This window comes from Pelodiscus sinensis, chromosome 13, assembly GCF_052426305.1.
Source record: "Pelodiscus sinensis isolate ZL-2025 chromosome 13, ASM5242630v1, whole genome shotgun sequence".
Classification (NCBI taxonomy): Eukaryota; Metazoa; Chordata; order Testudines; family Trionychidae; genus Pelodiscus; species Pelodiscus sinensis.
In genome coordinates, this window is record NC_143064.1 from 44564703 (window position 1) to 44582120 (window position 17418).

At 47.7% G+C, this 17418-nt stretch overlaps 1 protein-coding gene across 2 annotated transcripts in view; it reads right to left on the reverse strand.

The window, feature by feature from the left end:
* PCDH19 (protocadherin 19) overlaps positions 1 to 9383 on the reverse strand; it is a 115762-nt gene extending 106379 nt beyond the window's left edge. Inside the window, exons 1-2 of one of the 2 annotated variants that reach the window (XM_075896752.2) lie at positions 5734 to 9383; positions 2110 to 2440 (exon numbers count right to left, since the gene is read on the reverse strand). In XM_075896752.2, coding sequence (XP_075752867.1) covers positions 2110 to 2440; positions 5734 to 7868 — 2466 coding nt within the window. In that variant the 5' untranslated portion in view covers positions 7869 to 9383. The remainder of the gene's footprint in view (positions 1 to 2109; positions 2441 to 5733) is intronic. The other variant, XM_006137421.5, reaches the window with a different exon arrangement.
* Positions 9384 to 17418: the final 8035 nt, after the last annotated feature.

A 17418-nucleotide genomic window follows, 5' to 3' on the forward strand; every position in this document is an offset into this window, starting at 1 on the left:
AACCATCAGATGGATCTCCACAGCTGCCATGACCAACCCCCTCACTCCCACCCCCAAAAAACACACCTTTGGAGAGCCAGGGATTCTACACATGCCTATCACAACAAGAGGTGTACCGCATCCAGAGTGCACAGTCCCTACACTCTTACATGAACTCATGCAGAAAAATGAGAGAACACAAGAACCCCATATAACCTAAGGGTACACATTTGATCATTCCACATCTGACCTCTTAGTCCTCGTCCTGAAAAGAAAGTGGCACGCCTTCAAATGATGAGCCCAGGAGTTAAGTTCATAACTTTGCTAGACACAAATAGACACACACAGGATTTGCGCCTTAATATAACAATTTTTCTTGTCCTATGACTGCAGAGGTGCTAATGAGCCACTTTAACTTGAATAGACCTTAAAAATGTGCTTTCACTACTTATGCTAAACCACCTTTGAGTACCTTTCCCAAATCTCAGACTCTGAGGCTCGAAAGCGTCTCTCTCACTCCAATAAAAGATATTACCTCATCCACCTTGTCTTTCTAATATCCTGGGACCAACACCGCTACCATGACACTGCAAACAGTAATTCAGTGGGAATTTTGCCAATGTCTGAACTACAGGATCGGGCCTACAGACATCAACTGATTTCCAACAGGCCTGTAGTAACACAAAGGGCAAAACTGTGTTCTTGATGTCTATCTACACAGCAATTAAACACCTGCAGCTGGCCCTGGTCAGATAACTTGGGCTGGTGGGGCTGTAAAAGTGCAATGCAGACATTCAGGTTTGGACTTTGGGATCCCGTGAGGATGGAGGACCCCAGGACCCAGCCCACGCCTAAGCATCTACATTGCAATTTTACAGCCCTGCAGTCCAACCTCCGATCTCAAATCAGCTGACACACACCAGCTCTAGGTACACAAAAATATGTAAGTCTGGAGTACCTCCAATGTCTTCTGTGGACTCGTTTTGCATTTACACTGCTGCACTGAGAACAGATTACAATGGGCCATAAATATTTCAGCTGCTTTTTCAGCTTTGTTATTCCGTTTAAAGTAGGAAACATGACAAACCTTTGATTGTTTTGTTTAATACCAAACAACAATTCAAAGAGAAAAACAAGCAGGAGTAAATGATGCCCATGATGAACAGAAAACTCCTGACAGATTATATGAAGTCAGTGAGTATGACCAGGGCTACAGACACTCTACCTCGTTTCTTAATATTTAGGAAGACACCATCCACCTCCTACTTCCAACAGTCACCACAAAATTACACCAAATGGTGAGGTGACAAAATGGAAGAGGCTAGAACTTTGGTTGCCTGATTGAAAGCGACAACCTTGAAGCATTTTAAAGGTGGCTCCAATACTGGGTATTCCTGCTATCGTAACAATGGCCATATATAAAGATATAATTTTGTACCAAAAAAAAAAAAATCTACTTAAGAATTTAACTATTGACCAAACTGATATTTTCTTAGGAGTCATCCAACTGAAATGAATGAAAAGCATTCCACCAACACTTAATAGAACATGAGCCTGACTCTGTCATCCTTACTCATATCAGCAGTCCTGCTCACTTCCCTGGGACTACACATGGTGAGTAGGAATAACTCACATGAACAAGAGTTGCAGGGCTGTGCCCATATCTGAAGCCAGTCATTCTTACAGTGGCTGTTTCTTCTGTTAGAAAGATATAATGGGACTTCAGACTTTTATATCCAATCTAACTTAACGGCTAGGTATTTATAGCATGCTCATCACCATGGTGTCTGAATATCCATGAAGAGTATGCATTAAATACCATTGCTCGCAGTGTTCAAACAGCGGCTTCTGCAGTGCTTAAGGCCAAGAGACGACAATGACAACACCGACAGATGCGTGAAGTAGAATACCTTGCAAAAATTAATATGCATTATATGTACATATATTTACATTAATATCTACCTCCTTCTGGAAGCAGATGCTATAAAGATCGGAGATACGACTAGCAACAAGACACATTGCCTTGATACACTAAGTTCTGCACACCACACTTCCATTTACTGCTAGGGAGGTTCTCAAACTGCTTAGATTCTGCCTCACAAACTTCATACAAGTTTCAGCCACACTCACCTCCGGCAACGGCATCCCATTGATGATCAGATCGGGTTGCTGGGGACTCTGCCCGGTGAAGGTGTGGTGGTAAACGTGGTTGGAGCCTGCGGTGTTCCGAGTGTTCTGATTCTCCACATTGAGGAAGGTACTTTCAGATCTGCGGCACCCCAGGGGCAAGGTCTGCTGATGATAGTCAAAATAGTTGAGAGATGAAGTGAGGGAGGAGCAGCTCACCACATTCATTTTATCTGTCTCCTCTACATCCCGTGGTACCAGCCGGATATCATTCTTGCTGATTTTTTTCTTCTTGCTTGATTTCTTTTGATGCCCATAGGAGTACTCTGCAATTCTGAGGGACAGAAGAAGCAAAATGAGTATCTAATAGAATCCTGAACTGTGCTCCATAAATATTAAGAAACCCATAGGGCTTCGCCCCATCTCAACATAGATTTCTTATTCATGCCTATTATGTCATGTTTTGGGTCCTGTAGCAATATATGATCTTTCGCTTATTTTTATATGCATAAAATTTACAGGTCACACACAAAAAGAAAGGGAAGGGAAAATTTCCTCCATGTTTTGTTTGGTGTTTATAACTGTTGATATTTAGTTACCAGGAATAAAGGTCAGCCTGCAGAAAAGAAAAAATGGAGATGTTAAGATCTATGAACTGAAAAGGGTATCTGAATTAATTACCATGTGTAATAAGGATTTAAAAAGTGATTTAGTTTAGGATATGTAAATCAAACACCAGCACGATGAGAGATTTTTCTTCAGCTCTTTTCCCCTACCAATAAATACAGCTAACTCCGCAACTATTCTTAGCTTGTAAGCGTATCCCCACCGCATTCCAAAGACTGTTCATATAACATTTTTCCAGGTTGCTTTTATTTCAACTCTTTCCTGGTAGCATTTGATAACTTTCAATCCTCTCTTCAAGCTTTCTTCTCACCTCCTCCTCCTCCTCCCCCTCCTCATACCCCTCCCGATTTCCTGGGAAATGTTTTTCTTCCAGAAACTGGAGAGCAAAAATGGTGTTTTCAAAGAGAAACTCTCTTTTCTGACCTTTTCTCACATCAGCTTCTTTTTCTATGCCGATCTTTCCCTTTGCTTCGCACCTGCTGAAAGAACCAACTGATGCAGGATATGCATCTTTTCCTCTTAAAAAATACCAAAGGAAGAAAGTCATTAAACTACTGAAAAAATAAATTAAAAAAACATGATTGCACTCAGCATTATCTAGATTGATGTGCCTGTGGTTCTTTTTGACACAGAGGACCGTGTATCATTAAGACCACCACAAATATAGATAGATACCCATACAAGATGCCAGGCATTGCAATACTTCTCAAAAGAATTACATTAAACTATTACCATAACCAGAAATATACATTCAAATTCTCCTATGATGATAAAGATAGGGGGTTTTTAGACTCCAATACTTGCAATTAAGAGATAATAGGAAGAATAAGTAATACAGGTTTATCTAGAAAGGTAAATATTGTACAAACAGTCTAGTTCCACAAAGCTAATTGCCTGTGCATGAAAAAAAAGCCACCAAATCAAACAGCTCTCTCATATACTCATGTGCCTCAAATACACTAATTTTCTGAAAAACCTCCTGCAGATGTGGTTAGGCTTCTTGCAAAAATAGGAAAAGACCAGCCTAAATAGATACACAAAACGCACATATGGGATGCCGGATGATCAAACACACAGCTAAGCCTATACAGTACTACTTTGCCTCTGCAGCTGACTTCTCTTGATCAGATTTACACTGATAATAGAATGCTCATTTCATTGTACTTGTCAGTAAGTTAAAGCAATTCAGGAGATTTTTGTTATTCAAAAAAAATCCGTAGGCATGCAGGCTAGTCTAACACCACTTGATGGAGCTTTAATTGTTTTGTTTACCTCAATGTTTAAGTTTGGCAATGTGAGATCCCAATTCTCACAGCATTCATTTTGTTGTCCTTTCTCTATTGACCAATTATTTAATTAAACTGCACTTCATTAATCCTAAGACACACTAAGCCTATTGGTCTGGGGGCACCACCACGATTTGATTTTAGACATTCAGATCCTATTCTTGTTTAATGGACCAAGCTGGCAACAAATCTGGTATATTAGCTTTCCCTTAAAGCAAGGCATCCCCTAATATAGCAAATACAGTGCTTTATTTGCAGTAGATTTTTCCCCATCCAGCAAAAGGGCTTATAAACATGCTTTATGTTGTGAAAATGGGATATAAAAACTGAACTCTCAGTTATTCTATCTCTGTAAATAAAACTTTAAAGACAGCACATTCCCCTGCACTGTAAAATTGCCGCAGGCAATCGCATGTTACAAAGGTAGAGCAAAATTAATTTCCATTCCTTCCATCTGAAAGGCTCAGTGCTGAAGGAATGGAGAAGTCATGGCTATTTCACTAGTAACAGGATTAAACCATTTATGAGGCATTGCAGCTGCTCCTTTATGGCATCTGATTGATATTCATGTGCGGTTAGCATTTGTCTACTAACTTGTGTAACACAGAGAATGGTAAGAGAGAGACAATAATCGCACGGCTGTTACATATTCAGGGGACCCAGTTTAACATATTAGACTTTCATAGCAGCTAAGGTTTCAGATACACAGATGACCTAGCATTCCACATTTTGGACTTGTGGTTATGCATTGCAAAATCATGCAGTGTTGTAAATATGGTCATTAAAACCAACCAATAAGAACTAACTCAACCATTACATTTTCACAATGAACCGGGTTTATTGAAGGAAACGACTCTCTCCCCCTATTCTTTTAGATTTATCTTTACTTGTAGGAGCTGCGTCCTAACACACACAGACACAATGGTTCTTTCACATGGAAAGAAAGGGCTGTAAGAACATTGCTCCACTTCGTCAATTTCAGTTGAACCCCGATTTCTTTCATCGGGTGCTCTCCCAGCTACCCCTTTCCTTGAAGATCCACCACTTCAGGAGAAAACCAACACAGAAAAAGTGCCCATAGTGACATCCTCTGGTGGGGACAGGATGCAAACACCATGCAGAGGAATCTTAATGCAAAGCCCACCTATGCCAACTGCTACTGTAGGTGTGGACTTGCTGTCCTGTGTGTGGACTCAGTGCTGTGAGCACCTATTACAAGTCTCCCTGCACTGAGTTTTCTCCTTTTCAGCTGCTCAGTGCTTCAAAAATCCAACACTGCTTTACAACCAGGATGGTAATGCTCACCCAGGAGTGAGTACAACTACATGAACCAACATGCTCTCCTCAAGTCTGAAGTCAGGGGAGTTCTCTTTTGGTAACAGTTGGATCTGTACATTTCCCCACCCACCCCCAATATCACAGGAAATAGCTATGCTGATTTAAGACAGACTGGTTTGTTCTGCTACAGAACACATATGAACATTTACATTAGGACAAATTGGGATAGTCTTTAAAAAAAACATTGATCCCAGAGTACTTTAAAAAAAAAAGTATGGAATTTTTCTTAAAAAGGAACATAATATCATGGACCCTGGTTTTTGCTCCTAAAATAAATGTAATACGCCCATGGGTTTCAAACACACAGAAAAGTAATTTAGATTGGAAAAATATCAAAGTGCATTTTGCATGGTACAAAGAAACAAGCTCACTTTACCTGCAGTTGTAGGTCCTTATTTCCTTGTTATCCCTTTTACACTTGACGGCCACAAAGATCATGGTGACAAAAAGAATGGCAGCAATAGAACCCAGGGCAATAATGAAAATCAGTGACAAGTTAACAGATCCTATGGATTCCTGGGCATCGAGAGCTGGAGACAGATATATCAAAATCAAGGCAGAAGCGGAGAGTGAGGTTTTTCCATGATCGTGGGCCACCACAATCAGCTCATAAGTAGTCTTTGCAGTCTCTCCAAAAGCTCTGGTGGTCCTTATCTCTCCATTGAACTGATCTATTTCAAAAAACCCTCTATCCCCATCAGCCATTTCATAGGACAGTCTTCCATTCTCCCCCTCATCATAGTCATCTGCCTTGACCACTGTCACTAAGTAACCAACCCCGGCGTTCCTGGGGATATACACCTCAGCTGTCCCATTGACCAGAGTCGGGGCAGTGATCACGGGGGTGTTGTCGTTGACATCGAGGACGATCACCCTGACGGTGGCATTGCTCTGCAAGGACGGGTTGCCCCCGTCTTTGGCCAAGACCTTGAACTCGAAGGCCTTGGTCTGCTCATGATTGAAGGACCGCAAGGCATAGATATCCCCGGAGTTGGGGTTGATGGAGACATAGGTGAAGACAGGCATGTCCCTAACTTGGGAGGGCACAATCTGATAGGAGACGCTGCCGTTGAGGCCCAGGTCAGGGTCCCTGGCAGAGACAGACAAGAGGTAGGCCCCAGGGGTGTTGTTCTCCTGCACGATGACCTGGTAGTAGGGCTTGGAGAAGTGGGGGTGGTTGTCGTTCTCGTCAGTGATCTTGACGGTGAAGGACTTGGTGGCCTGCAGGGGGGGCACCCCGTTGTCTCGGGCCTGGATGGTGAGGTTGTACTGGTCCCTCTGCTCCCGGTCCAGCCGCCCGTCCACCAGGATGGTGGAGAAGCTCTCGTACTCCTGCAGGCGGAAGGGCACGCTGCCCAGCAGCTTGCACTGCACCCGCCCGTTGGCCCCGGAGTCCCGGTCGGAGACCCGCACCAGGGCGATGACGTAGCCGGGCGGGGCGCTCTCGCTCACCTCCACCAGCTCGCTGTTGACCGAGAGCAGGTTGATGAGGGGCGGGTTGTCGTTGGCGTCCTGCACGCTGACCGTCACCTTGCAGTGGGCCGGGATGGAGTTGGGCCCCAGGTCCTTGGCCTGCACGTCCAGCTCGTAGCTGTGGCCCTCCTCGTAGTCCACGGCGCCGGCGACGCTGAGCAGGCCGCTCTGCGGGTCGAGGTGGAAGAGTTGGCGGGCCCGCTCGGAGACGTAGCTGTGGAAGGAGTAGAGCACCTGGCCGTTGGTGCCCTCGTCCGGGTCGGAGGCGTTGAGGCGGAGCAGGGGGGTGCCCAGCGGCGCGTTCTCGGGCACGGTGACGGCGTAGGCCGGCTCGGCGAAGAGCGGGTTGTTGTCGTTGGAGTCGATGACCCGGATGCTGAGGGCCACCGAGCCAAAGTTGGGGGGGTCGCCGCCGTCCAGCGCCGTGAGGCGGTAGCTGTAGTGGGACTGGGTCTCGCGGTCCAGGCCGCGCTCCACCACCAGCTCGGCGAAGCGGGAGCCGTCGCCGCGCGTCTTGGTCTCCAGGCCGAAGAGGTCGTTGGGGGTGAGCTCGTAGCGCTGCACGCCGAAGCTGCCCGAGTCCGGGTCGAAGGCGCTCTCCAGCGGCACGCGCGTGCCCGGGCTGGCGGTCTCCGAGATCTCCAGCTCCAGCTGGTCGGCGGGGAAGCTGGGCGCGTTGTCGTTCAGGTCCTTGATCTCCAGCTTGACCACGCAGATCTCCATGGAGCTGGACATCACCTCCAGCGAGATGACGCACTTGGGGCTCTGGCGGCACAGCAGGTCGCGGTCGATCTTCTGCTTGGTCACCAGCAAGCCCGAGCCCGGGTTGATGTCCACCAGGTGCGGCGCCGAGTTGGAGACCACCCGGAAGGCGGCGGGCTGGCGGGGGTCCAGCACGAAGCCCGCATCCCGCGCGTCCTTGGCGATGTTGGCGATCACCGTGCCGGCGCGCTGCTCCTCCTCCACCGAGTACTTCAGGTTGATCAGGGCCCCCGCCCCGGTCCACAGCAAGGCGAGCAGGACGGGGAGAATATCCATCTCCCGGCTCCGCACGCCCGGCGCCCCCGCCTTGCCGCCTGGCTGCCTGTGGAGAGCCCGGCTGGGGCAGGGGGCGGCTCGGGGCGCTTGGAAAAGGGGGTTAAAAATAAAATAAATCAGAGGCAAAACGGGCTGGAGGCTGGAGACACGGGGAGGCGCTCAGCTCCTCTGCTTCCCCCGGCAGGCGGCTTCACCTCTCTAGCAAAGTTAGCAGCGTTCACCAGGATGAAAGCTCCGGGGCTTTTCGCCCGTCCGGGGGCATGGGAGTTAGAAATTAGAGGGGGAAAAGGCTCTTTACTAGAGAGGGGTTTAAAAAAAATACTAATAATAAAAATCAGTGAGCGGTGCCAGGCAATCGAGGGGGAAATGTGGATTTATTGGCACCTGGCATGCGCAATCTCTCCCCCCTCCCGGAAAAAAAAAAGAGACAGCACAGACCTCATTGCAGAGACCAGGCACCCTGGACACGCATCCTCGTGGTGACTGCGTTCAAATAAAATCCTATGCAAAATGCAAAGCCAGCGGAGGCAGAGGCCGGGGTGAAAGTGCGGCTGCAACCGTGCAGGGCTAGGGTGGGAGGGGGAGCCTGGTCCGATCATAAGTCACAGACTGGAAGGAGGGGGGCGGGGAGCATCTGCAAAATCAGACGCGCCCGGGGAGGGGGTCGGGTTTGGGGAGCGGGAGGGGGGTTCCTCAGGGCCCTACCGCGTAGCCACTTCCCTGGTCTGGAGCGGGCGCAGGCGGTGTCATCGCAGAGTTCGCCGGGCTCGCCTCCCGCGCCCCGAGCCGGTCCGCGCCCCGGGAGCCGCCGCGCAAGTTCTCCCAGCAGCTGGTGCCGCCGCTGCCACGGGCCACTTGCCCCCGCGCCGCGCGTCCGGCTCCAGCCCCTCGCAGCAGGTGCGGGCTGCGGCTCAGAGCGCCGGGGCAGCCGCCTTCGCCTTTTTCCGCTCCATCATCCTCTGGCGGCCGGGCCGGGGGAGCCGAGCTCGCGCCGGGAAAGTTTCACTCCCAGGCTCATAGTCCCCAGACCGGGGCGGGGGGGGGGTAGCGCTTGGGGCTTTTTTTTTTTATTTTTTATTGAAGTTCTCCCGCAAATCCGAGCCTCCCCGAGCCCGCGGCGCCCGGCCGGTGCATGGGGCGAGCCCGCGCCACGCGTGTGCCAGAGCGCGGGGCGCCTCCGCTTCGCCGCCGCCTCGCTCGCCGCTGCGGCTGCTGCTGCTGCAAACTCCCGGCCACCGCACCGTCTGGAGAGGGAGCGCGGCTCCGGACCTGAGCTACGCCGGGCTGCAGCCAATCAGCGGCCATGGAGCCGCGTTCCTGGCCCAGGGGAGGGGCCTACGCGGAGCAAGCGGGGCGGGGGGAGCCCGCCGGAGAAACTTACAGAGTGGTACCTAGGAGCGAGCCCGGCCAGGCTCGGGCTGATACCTTGGTGCTTTCAGTCCCCTTCATGAAACCGAGCGGGGCTTTCTCTGCCACTCTGGCTTGGCCTGGTTGCCACTGGATTTCAGGGGTGGGCCCCTTCCCCCTCTTGCACCTGGTGAGGCGCTTGGCAATCAGCTGGAGGCCAAACCCAGCCACGCGGTTCCCACCCGCTGCGGTGGAGCGCATGGAAGACTTGACGGCACTAACGCACTATTGCTGCTGAAGGGGGCAATCGTGTTTGCCACGTCATTTGTTTCCCCCTTGACCATTACTTGAACCCGCCCTGAGTCACCTCAAAAGCTAACACTGATGAATACAAACATAACATATGACACGAGCTCTTATGTTGCCATGGGCTTTGAGACATCTTTTGCCAGGCCAACACACCAAATAGTTATGTTGCACAACCACAAAAACCCTGCCTTGCTCTGAAAACAGGAATGCGCATTGAATGGAGATCAGCTAGCGCAATGAACGTCACGCTGGCAGGAGAAGGCCTTTTCTAGCAGTCTCTGCCTGATAATTAGGGTCACTGATTAGAGAAAGGAGGGGTGTTTAATGCCTCCATCACTGGCTTTCCAGCAGACTGAATCTTTAATCAATGAAACTGACAAGTAGGCTTGTAAACTAAATAGCGTAGGCTGGAAGTTGAGTCAGAGAATAAGAGTCTTGTCGGAGTTTCTATTTTTTGGTTGGTTGATGGGCTGTTTTTTGGTAGGTTCAGTATATTGGTTTCATGTTTATATTTAAAGTCTAAGCACACAGTCTGTACTAAAGAAAAAGTCAAAAGGGAGTTTGAAACCACAAGAGTGGGCTCTTTCATTACTAATTTCATCAGCGCCTTCCCGCAGGAATGTTCCACATTGACAGAAAGGCCCGAGTTTAGCCTCAGCGTGTTAAGCACAGGTTGGGGGGAGTTTACCACAGCTGTGGCCAAAGGTTTGCTGTCACCTATTTAGAACTGCTTATGGGGGCAATGAACATCCCATAATAGGTCTAAGATGAGCGCCTGTTCTTGTAAATTCAGAGCAGGTGAGTAAACTAATAATTAGCCAGTGTGACAATACTGATAGCATCATAGTGTTGATTACACTTTCACCATGAGATTAATGAAAGTGAAATGGATTCTTAATATTGGCTACGATCATTACTGTCCATTTCTATCACCTAGAGCTTGATCCAGCTGCCCTTCTTAGGATATACTTTAAAAAATATGTGTCAAAAGTAACCCACTGGTCAGATTTTTATTGGGTGGAACACCTTGGATTATAGTTCAGGAATTATAGTACAGAGTTCAGATGGAAACTCACTATAGATATACAATGAAAATAGAGAATATCCATAGAATAGTAAACTAAGAGAAACTGTTGAATAGCATATTACTAAGGGCCTAAATCATCCCCTGGGAAGTCAATAGGAGTCTTTTCACCGACTTTAGTGCATTGGATGAGGCTCTAATATTTTAGGAATCAAGGACTTCCAGCATAGAAACACTGGGGCAGGGGAGGTATACAACCTGACTATAGAGTTGACAATATTTTATATGGGGTGTTAGGTCTGAACATATCTCAAACATGCAGAGAGTATAATTATTGAGGAAGGTAACATGGCAGCATCGGATGTCTTCCCAAAATAAAATAAAACCTCCATTGTTTTCACCACTGGTATTTACCTTTGATCTCAGTGTGTGGCAATAAAATGCAGTTAGGTATAATTAAAAAGGCCTGAAAAGGGCATTAAGAAGGTTTTATGTCTCAAACACAGGATGTTATTTGTGTATTTGGCAGCCTTCTAAAATATTGCCTGGACATTTTAAACAGAACAATTAGCATCATGCTCAGATGTTTTTAAGCTATGCTTAGAAGCTTTTAGCTACTAACTTTAAAACAGGCTGTTCCTCTCTGAGTTAAAAAAAAAAAGGATGATGATGCTTCCTTGTGGCAAACCTTGTCAGGAACCCACTGATCAATAAAAGTAAACTGGCGCCTTCAAGATTTGATTGAGCTGGAGAAAGTCTGAATAGGATTCTCAGCCATTAACAATCCCCCAGGTAACGAGAAATGGAAAAATTACTTCAGGTAAAATTATTAACATTGCAGTGGCATTTAAGAAGATGCTCACAACAAGATAAGCAAGCAGCAGACCTGCTACCTGAGGGAGACTTAATAGAATGTGTATACTCTGCTGCCTTTTTAAAGGGAAAGAGGGAAATGCAATTCATGTACAATGACATTACCTTTATAATTGCAATCACATTCCTAAGACATGCTCTGCATTGGCTCTCCTTTATTAAGGAGATCTGAGGATGTTTACAATACCAATGGCTTTTATATTTAAAAATCCCCGTGATCCCAATCTTTTGCGACACGTATTGTGAAGAGGGGGAGAGACACCAAACAAACTTCCAGCCACTAAATAACAAGCAAAGAAGGAAGGAAATTAGGGTCATCATGTCACTGCTTTGTTCCCCCACATGAAACTGCGGTTGCCAAAGCAGCTTCCTGGGATCTGTTGGTAATTACAATCCTATCTGTTCTTCTGATCTGTTTAACATGTACATTTAATAATCATTTAATAATTATATTGACAAAATAGTCACTGAAAACACTTCCTGGGAGCTGGAATGTATCTGACTGACTAAAAGCCATTATGCATTTAAGGCACAACACCAGAAATAAAGTCCTCTTTCTTTATTGTGTCTTCCATTTACTTTGATCCCAGAGGGCGGGGAAGTGGCTGCCTGTTTCTTATAAGACACAAGAGGGACATCTAGTGACCATAGATGGTATTTTCCTTGTTCCGGCCCCAGCTTAAAAACTCCACTCGCTTTCAGTACGCGCTGCAGCATTTTGTGGCTCATGACATGTTGCCTTTCTCTGAAGCGACTCCTCCTGCAGGGGATATTGGAAAAGAGATTTTTGTCTTTAAAATGCCAGACATGCCACTAAAATAGTGCAGATTGGCAAAGCAGTCCATTATGCCTGTGACATTCCTTTCACTTCCGTGGGATTGATAAGGAACCTGTTGGAATTGTTTTAAAAGACCCAGTATGGGGTGGGCGGGCACACATAAAGATGGGAAACCAGTAAGACAGAGAGCTCAGAGGACTTACATTAGGAATTAGTGACACACTTTTTAAGGACCTATATTCCCCCAAGACCCATGTTGTATAATGTAACAACACTTCTGTTCCCCTAGAATAACCAGCTAGAATAACCTTGGGGAGGTTGGTTTGTTTTCATGTGAATTCAAACCAGATTCAGATATCAAAATGGCCCAAGCCCCACCTGGTTTTACCTCTTTCAGCAGCTCCTTAACTTGCTGGATTAGCATCCCTTAATGAATGTTTTTGATGCCCTTTCTTTTCCTAATAAGCGAATTGGTCATCTTGCTTCTCCATAATGAGCATGAGAATTTTCTTTGCCAACAGGAACATTTACCACCATGCAGCAAAAGCAGGTTTACCAATGGGAAAGCAGGCTGCTCTCTGGATGTCTCAATGTGTCCATGGTCTGATGACCCACGCCCCCAGCTATGAGCCCGCTCCAGCCCTTACCTCTGCTCTACTCAACCCACCCCTCTCCAGGTAAGCTTCCTCCACTGACTTTGAGTTCCTTTCAGCAGGGAACCTCACTGGGTTATTTTCTTTCCTTCCCCAGGAGGCCAAGGGAGTGGAAGCCGGGATGGGGACCAAGTGGAATCTTCACTCCAGGTGGAGAGAGTTCTGAAAGGGGGTCTTCTTTCCTACCCCAGCCTCAAGGGAGGAGATCTGTGTTCCTCCCATGGCTATATCTATACTCACGGCTTCTTGCGTGAGAAATATGCAAATGAGGCTAAGCGTGGAATATCGCGGAGCCTCATTTCCATACCTAATGAGCTGCCATTTTTGCAGAAGAGGCTCTTGCGCCAGAAGGAGCTGTCTACACTGCCCCTTCTTGCGCAAGAAAAACCCTCTTGCGCAATGCTGCTATGCTGATTATTTTCAGGAATAACGGCATTGCACAAGTGTAGACAGCTCCTTCTGGTGCAAGAGCCTCTTCTGCAAAAATGGCGGCTCGTTAGGTATGCAAATGAGGCTCGGCAATATTCCACACTTAGCCTCATTTGCCTATTTCTCGCGCAAGAAGCTGCAAGTGTAGACATAGCCCCGGTCTCCAGGAAAAAGAGCTATGTGAGCTACCATTGAGGCCAGAGAGAGAGGAGGAAGAGGGGTCAGGGAAGGCAGTAGATAGACTATCTCTGCAATCAGTAAAGCACTAATACGGTGTCTCAAAGACCCTTACCTGAAAATTAATTCTGATCACTTGAACAGTGCCATGTGGATTGAAAACTGGCTGAAGGACCATAAACAATGGGTAATTAGAAACAGAGGGAGGTGTTTATGGGGTACTGCTGGGATCTGGGGTAGATCTGCTCTCATTTAATACCTTCATTAATGACCTGGAAGAGGGAGTAAACAGCACATTAATGAATTTGGCAGATGATACTAAAATGGGAGTTGTGAGCATCAGCAAGCACAGAGAATTAACACAAAAGGGCCTCCAGAGATTAGAAACGTGGGCCGGAAATAATAAAACAAGCTGCATCTTGGACAAATGCAAGTGCACCGACTCCAGCACGGCTATTCAGTGGGAGGGAGGAAATCAGGAAGCACAACCAGCTGAGTGAGACTTGGGGATACTTAGGGAAGCCAGCTGGAGCACTGGGAAGAACAGCTAGGCAGATCAGGCCCTTAAGTCCAATACAGGAGTGCAGATTAGGCACATGAGTCTGCCACGCATTAATGTGACAGGGAAACAAACAATCCACTGCCATTTGGGGTGCCTCACCTCATGGTGCAACGAGGCCACAGTGGCTCAGACAGGACCACGCCTGACACATTATGTTCCGTTTGGGGCCCCTCAGTACTAGTAAGGGACAGAGAAATTGGAGAGAGTTCAGAGAGAAGCAATAAAAATGATCAAAGGGCTGGAGAGACCGGCTTATGAAAGAAGATTACAAGAGTTAAGTATATATGGGGAGAGTGCTGAGCTAGAAGCGCTCTATGAAGAGAGGAAATTACACTCGTAACCAGATAATGGGAGCAACTACTGAGGAGGGAGGGGAACCATTTAGTACAGTACAAGGGGGTCTAACTAGGAAGAACAGCATTCAGCTAAGAAACGGAAAACAGGTGAACTCTGTCTTGCCAGGGAGGGCTCCGAGACTGTGGGGAGCTCCCCCAGGGAAGAATTGGGAGGTCAGTTGCTGGATATTTAAAATGAAGGAGGCAACGCCTACTAAAGGTACAAATGGGTCAGTGCATTGGCAGGGAGAGGGGCTGGGTGGGTCCCCACACTAACTCTTTTGCTTGTTAAGTATTTCTTCATTAGAATGAGCAGAGTTATCAGAAATGATCCCAATTCTTATGTATATTACAACAGCACCGGAAGGCTCCAACTCAGATCAGGGCCCCATTGAGTTAACACAGGATAGACCTGCAGCAGGAGACAGATCCTGCCCTAAGACTTGATATTTTAAATGGACCAGATAAAGGGAGAAGGGGTTACAGAGGGGCAAAGTGACTGGCCCAAGGTCACAGAGCATTTCAGTGGCAGAACCACTTGTCCTAAGTCCCAGGCCACTGACTTAGCCCTTGGCTAAGAGAGTCTAAGGCTATCACTGGCAGGCTGTCTTTGTCATCCATAATTTGTCTGGTCTGAGCCAGAGCAGCACTATTCAGCCCGGAGGGTGAACAGAGCATCATAAGGTAACATTCAGACAAGTAGCACATCAAAGTTATTATTTTATACTCCCCTACCTAATTTGGGGTCCAACATTTTATTTACTGGAGGTATTTGGCTGGATTGCTTAGCACTAAAAGCACTAAAAACACTTTACTTCTCAAAGCAGATTTAGCAGAGTCACTTCTAACCCCCACTCATGGCATCTCCTGTCTCAGTGGAAGTTGGAAAGTGCTCTCAGCAAAATGGATTCCTAATCCTATTATCAGTTCAGATAAGCAAGGGGAGGAGAACACACATCCCAAATATTTGATAATGAGCTCTTCAGAGAAAGAAAGAAAGAAAATGTGATCCAATGATTGGACGTTAACACTAGACACATTCGGACTGGAAACAATTTACCATGGGTCGTGGGGGGGTTCTGTCACTGGCCATTTTTACCAAGACGGGCTGTTTTGGCTAAAAGCTCTGCTCGCGGAGTTATTGGGGAAGTTCGATGGCTTGTGTAATACGGCATGGTCAGACATGGTGATCCCAATGACCCATGGTCCTCATGACATCTATGAGCTAAAGCGTGCACATTAGCAATGCTACATGTAAGCTTTGAGATTTAAGGGCTTCATGCCTGCTCATTGTCACACAAGTTGTTCATTCACAGCCCAGGACAAATCACAATGTAGCTGACACTTCGCTCAACACTCGTTCTTTTTAGCCTGGCCCGCATTAGGAAACGGGGAAGGGGCATTTCTGCCATGACTCCTTTGCAGGTCCTCATCCCCCGTGGCTTCCAGCCACAGCAGACTGGTGCAAACCCAGGGCTGCTAAACCACTTTCCAGAAGTAGCATCTGCTTCCTTAGCAATTTCCTAGGGCCAGTGTGTTTGAGCCTGACCTGGGGCAACAGAACCCGTTTCATAGACTCCTAGACTTTAAGGTCAGAAGGGACCATCATGATCATCCAGTCTGACCACAGTGCAGGCCACAGAATCTCACCTATCCCCTCCTAGAATAATCCTCTCACCTATATCTCAGGTACTGAAGCCTTCAAATAGTTTGAAGACCCCAAGATGCAGAGAATCCTCTAGCTGTGATCTGTACCCCATGCTACAGAGGAAGGCGAAAAACCTCCAGGGCCTCTGCCAATCTACCCTGGAGGAAAATTCCTTCCCGACCCCAAATATGGCGATCAGCTAAACCCTGAGCATGTGGGCAAGACTCATCAGCCAGACACCCAGAAAGGTTTTAACAGTCCCTCTCCTCTCTTGCCCTAATTAGAAGGCTCCTTCCGCTCACTGACTCCCCATTAGATGCTCTTGTGCCTCCCATTTCCTTCTTTGCTTTTCCACCTCCGCTCCCAGATCTGCTTTGGATGAGACCTCTCAGCCAGCCCATGCTCCGTGCAGCCTACCTCCACCACCATTCTTAAAGCTGCATTGCCCTTGCAGAGGCCAGATACCATGTGATGTTGGTCCCTAGGGAGCCGAGCTCGATTGATTGCAAAGCACAGCAGCTGGTGCTGGAGGAGCTAATCGTGTGCAGCCAGGACACTGAACCAGGAAAAGGAGCCCAGCTTCCTCCTGGAGCCCAAGATCCAAGGCAACCTCCACACAGCTGTGCCATCCATGGGGCCAAGGACGGAGCAGCCAGGCAATTGCTCAGAGCCCCAGTGGACTGTTCCCCTTGCTCACCTACTTTCCTGTGCAGGAGCTGGACTGGCTGAGCTTCTCCAGTGCGGGTTTACTGGGTTGGAGGCATATTTGCAGCCCAGTTTCAGGAAGTTCATCCAGAACTGCTAGGAGGCCTTGCACGGGGAGATCCACTCCAACAGGGAGGCAAGTCCCCTCCTGTCCACACTGCTGAGGGACCGCAGGGCTGCTGCATCCCGCTTTTCCATGGGATGCAAACTGGGTCGTGAAAGCTGGAGTTGCAGTAACACTGCTGCTCGCGCTCTCCCTTGGCTCTGATCACCTAACTTCATAGTTTAGCGCTTAATCCTCCCCTTCCTATTCATTATATTATGGACTGATTTTTAAAAATACCACGCACGTCTTTGCTCTTGCACAACCTGCGACATCCATCAGGGAAGGCAAACAGCTCCAGCAAAGTGCTTGTCTCTAAAGAGACAAGCGCTCGCATCGTTTTCACCTTCCGGATGCTCGGAGGAGTTATTGTTGAGTTTAATTAAAAGTTCCAGGCTATTTGCATGCTGGCAAACAGAGCTATATTGCACAAACCAGGGTGCTCAAGAAAAAAATGTGAGGTCCCTCATTTCACTGGGGCTTATTGCTGAGTCCAGGGATTGGGAGGTGGCACCAGCTGTGCTTCCCTGCCTGGTTCTGCCTTTCAAAACGTTATCCAGCACGGCCAGCAGGAAAGCTGCTATGCAGGCAGGGTATCAGCAGTGAT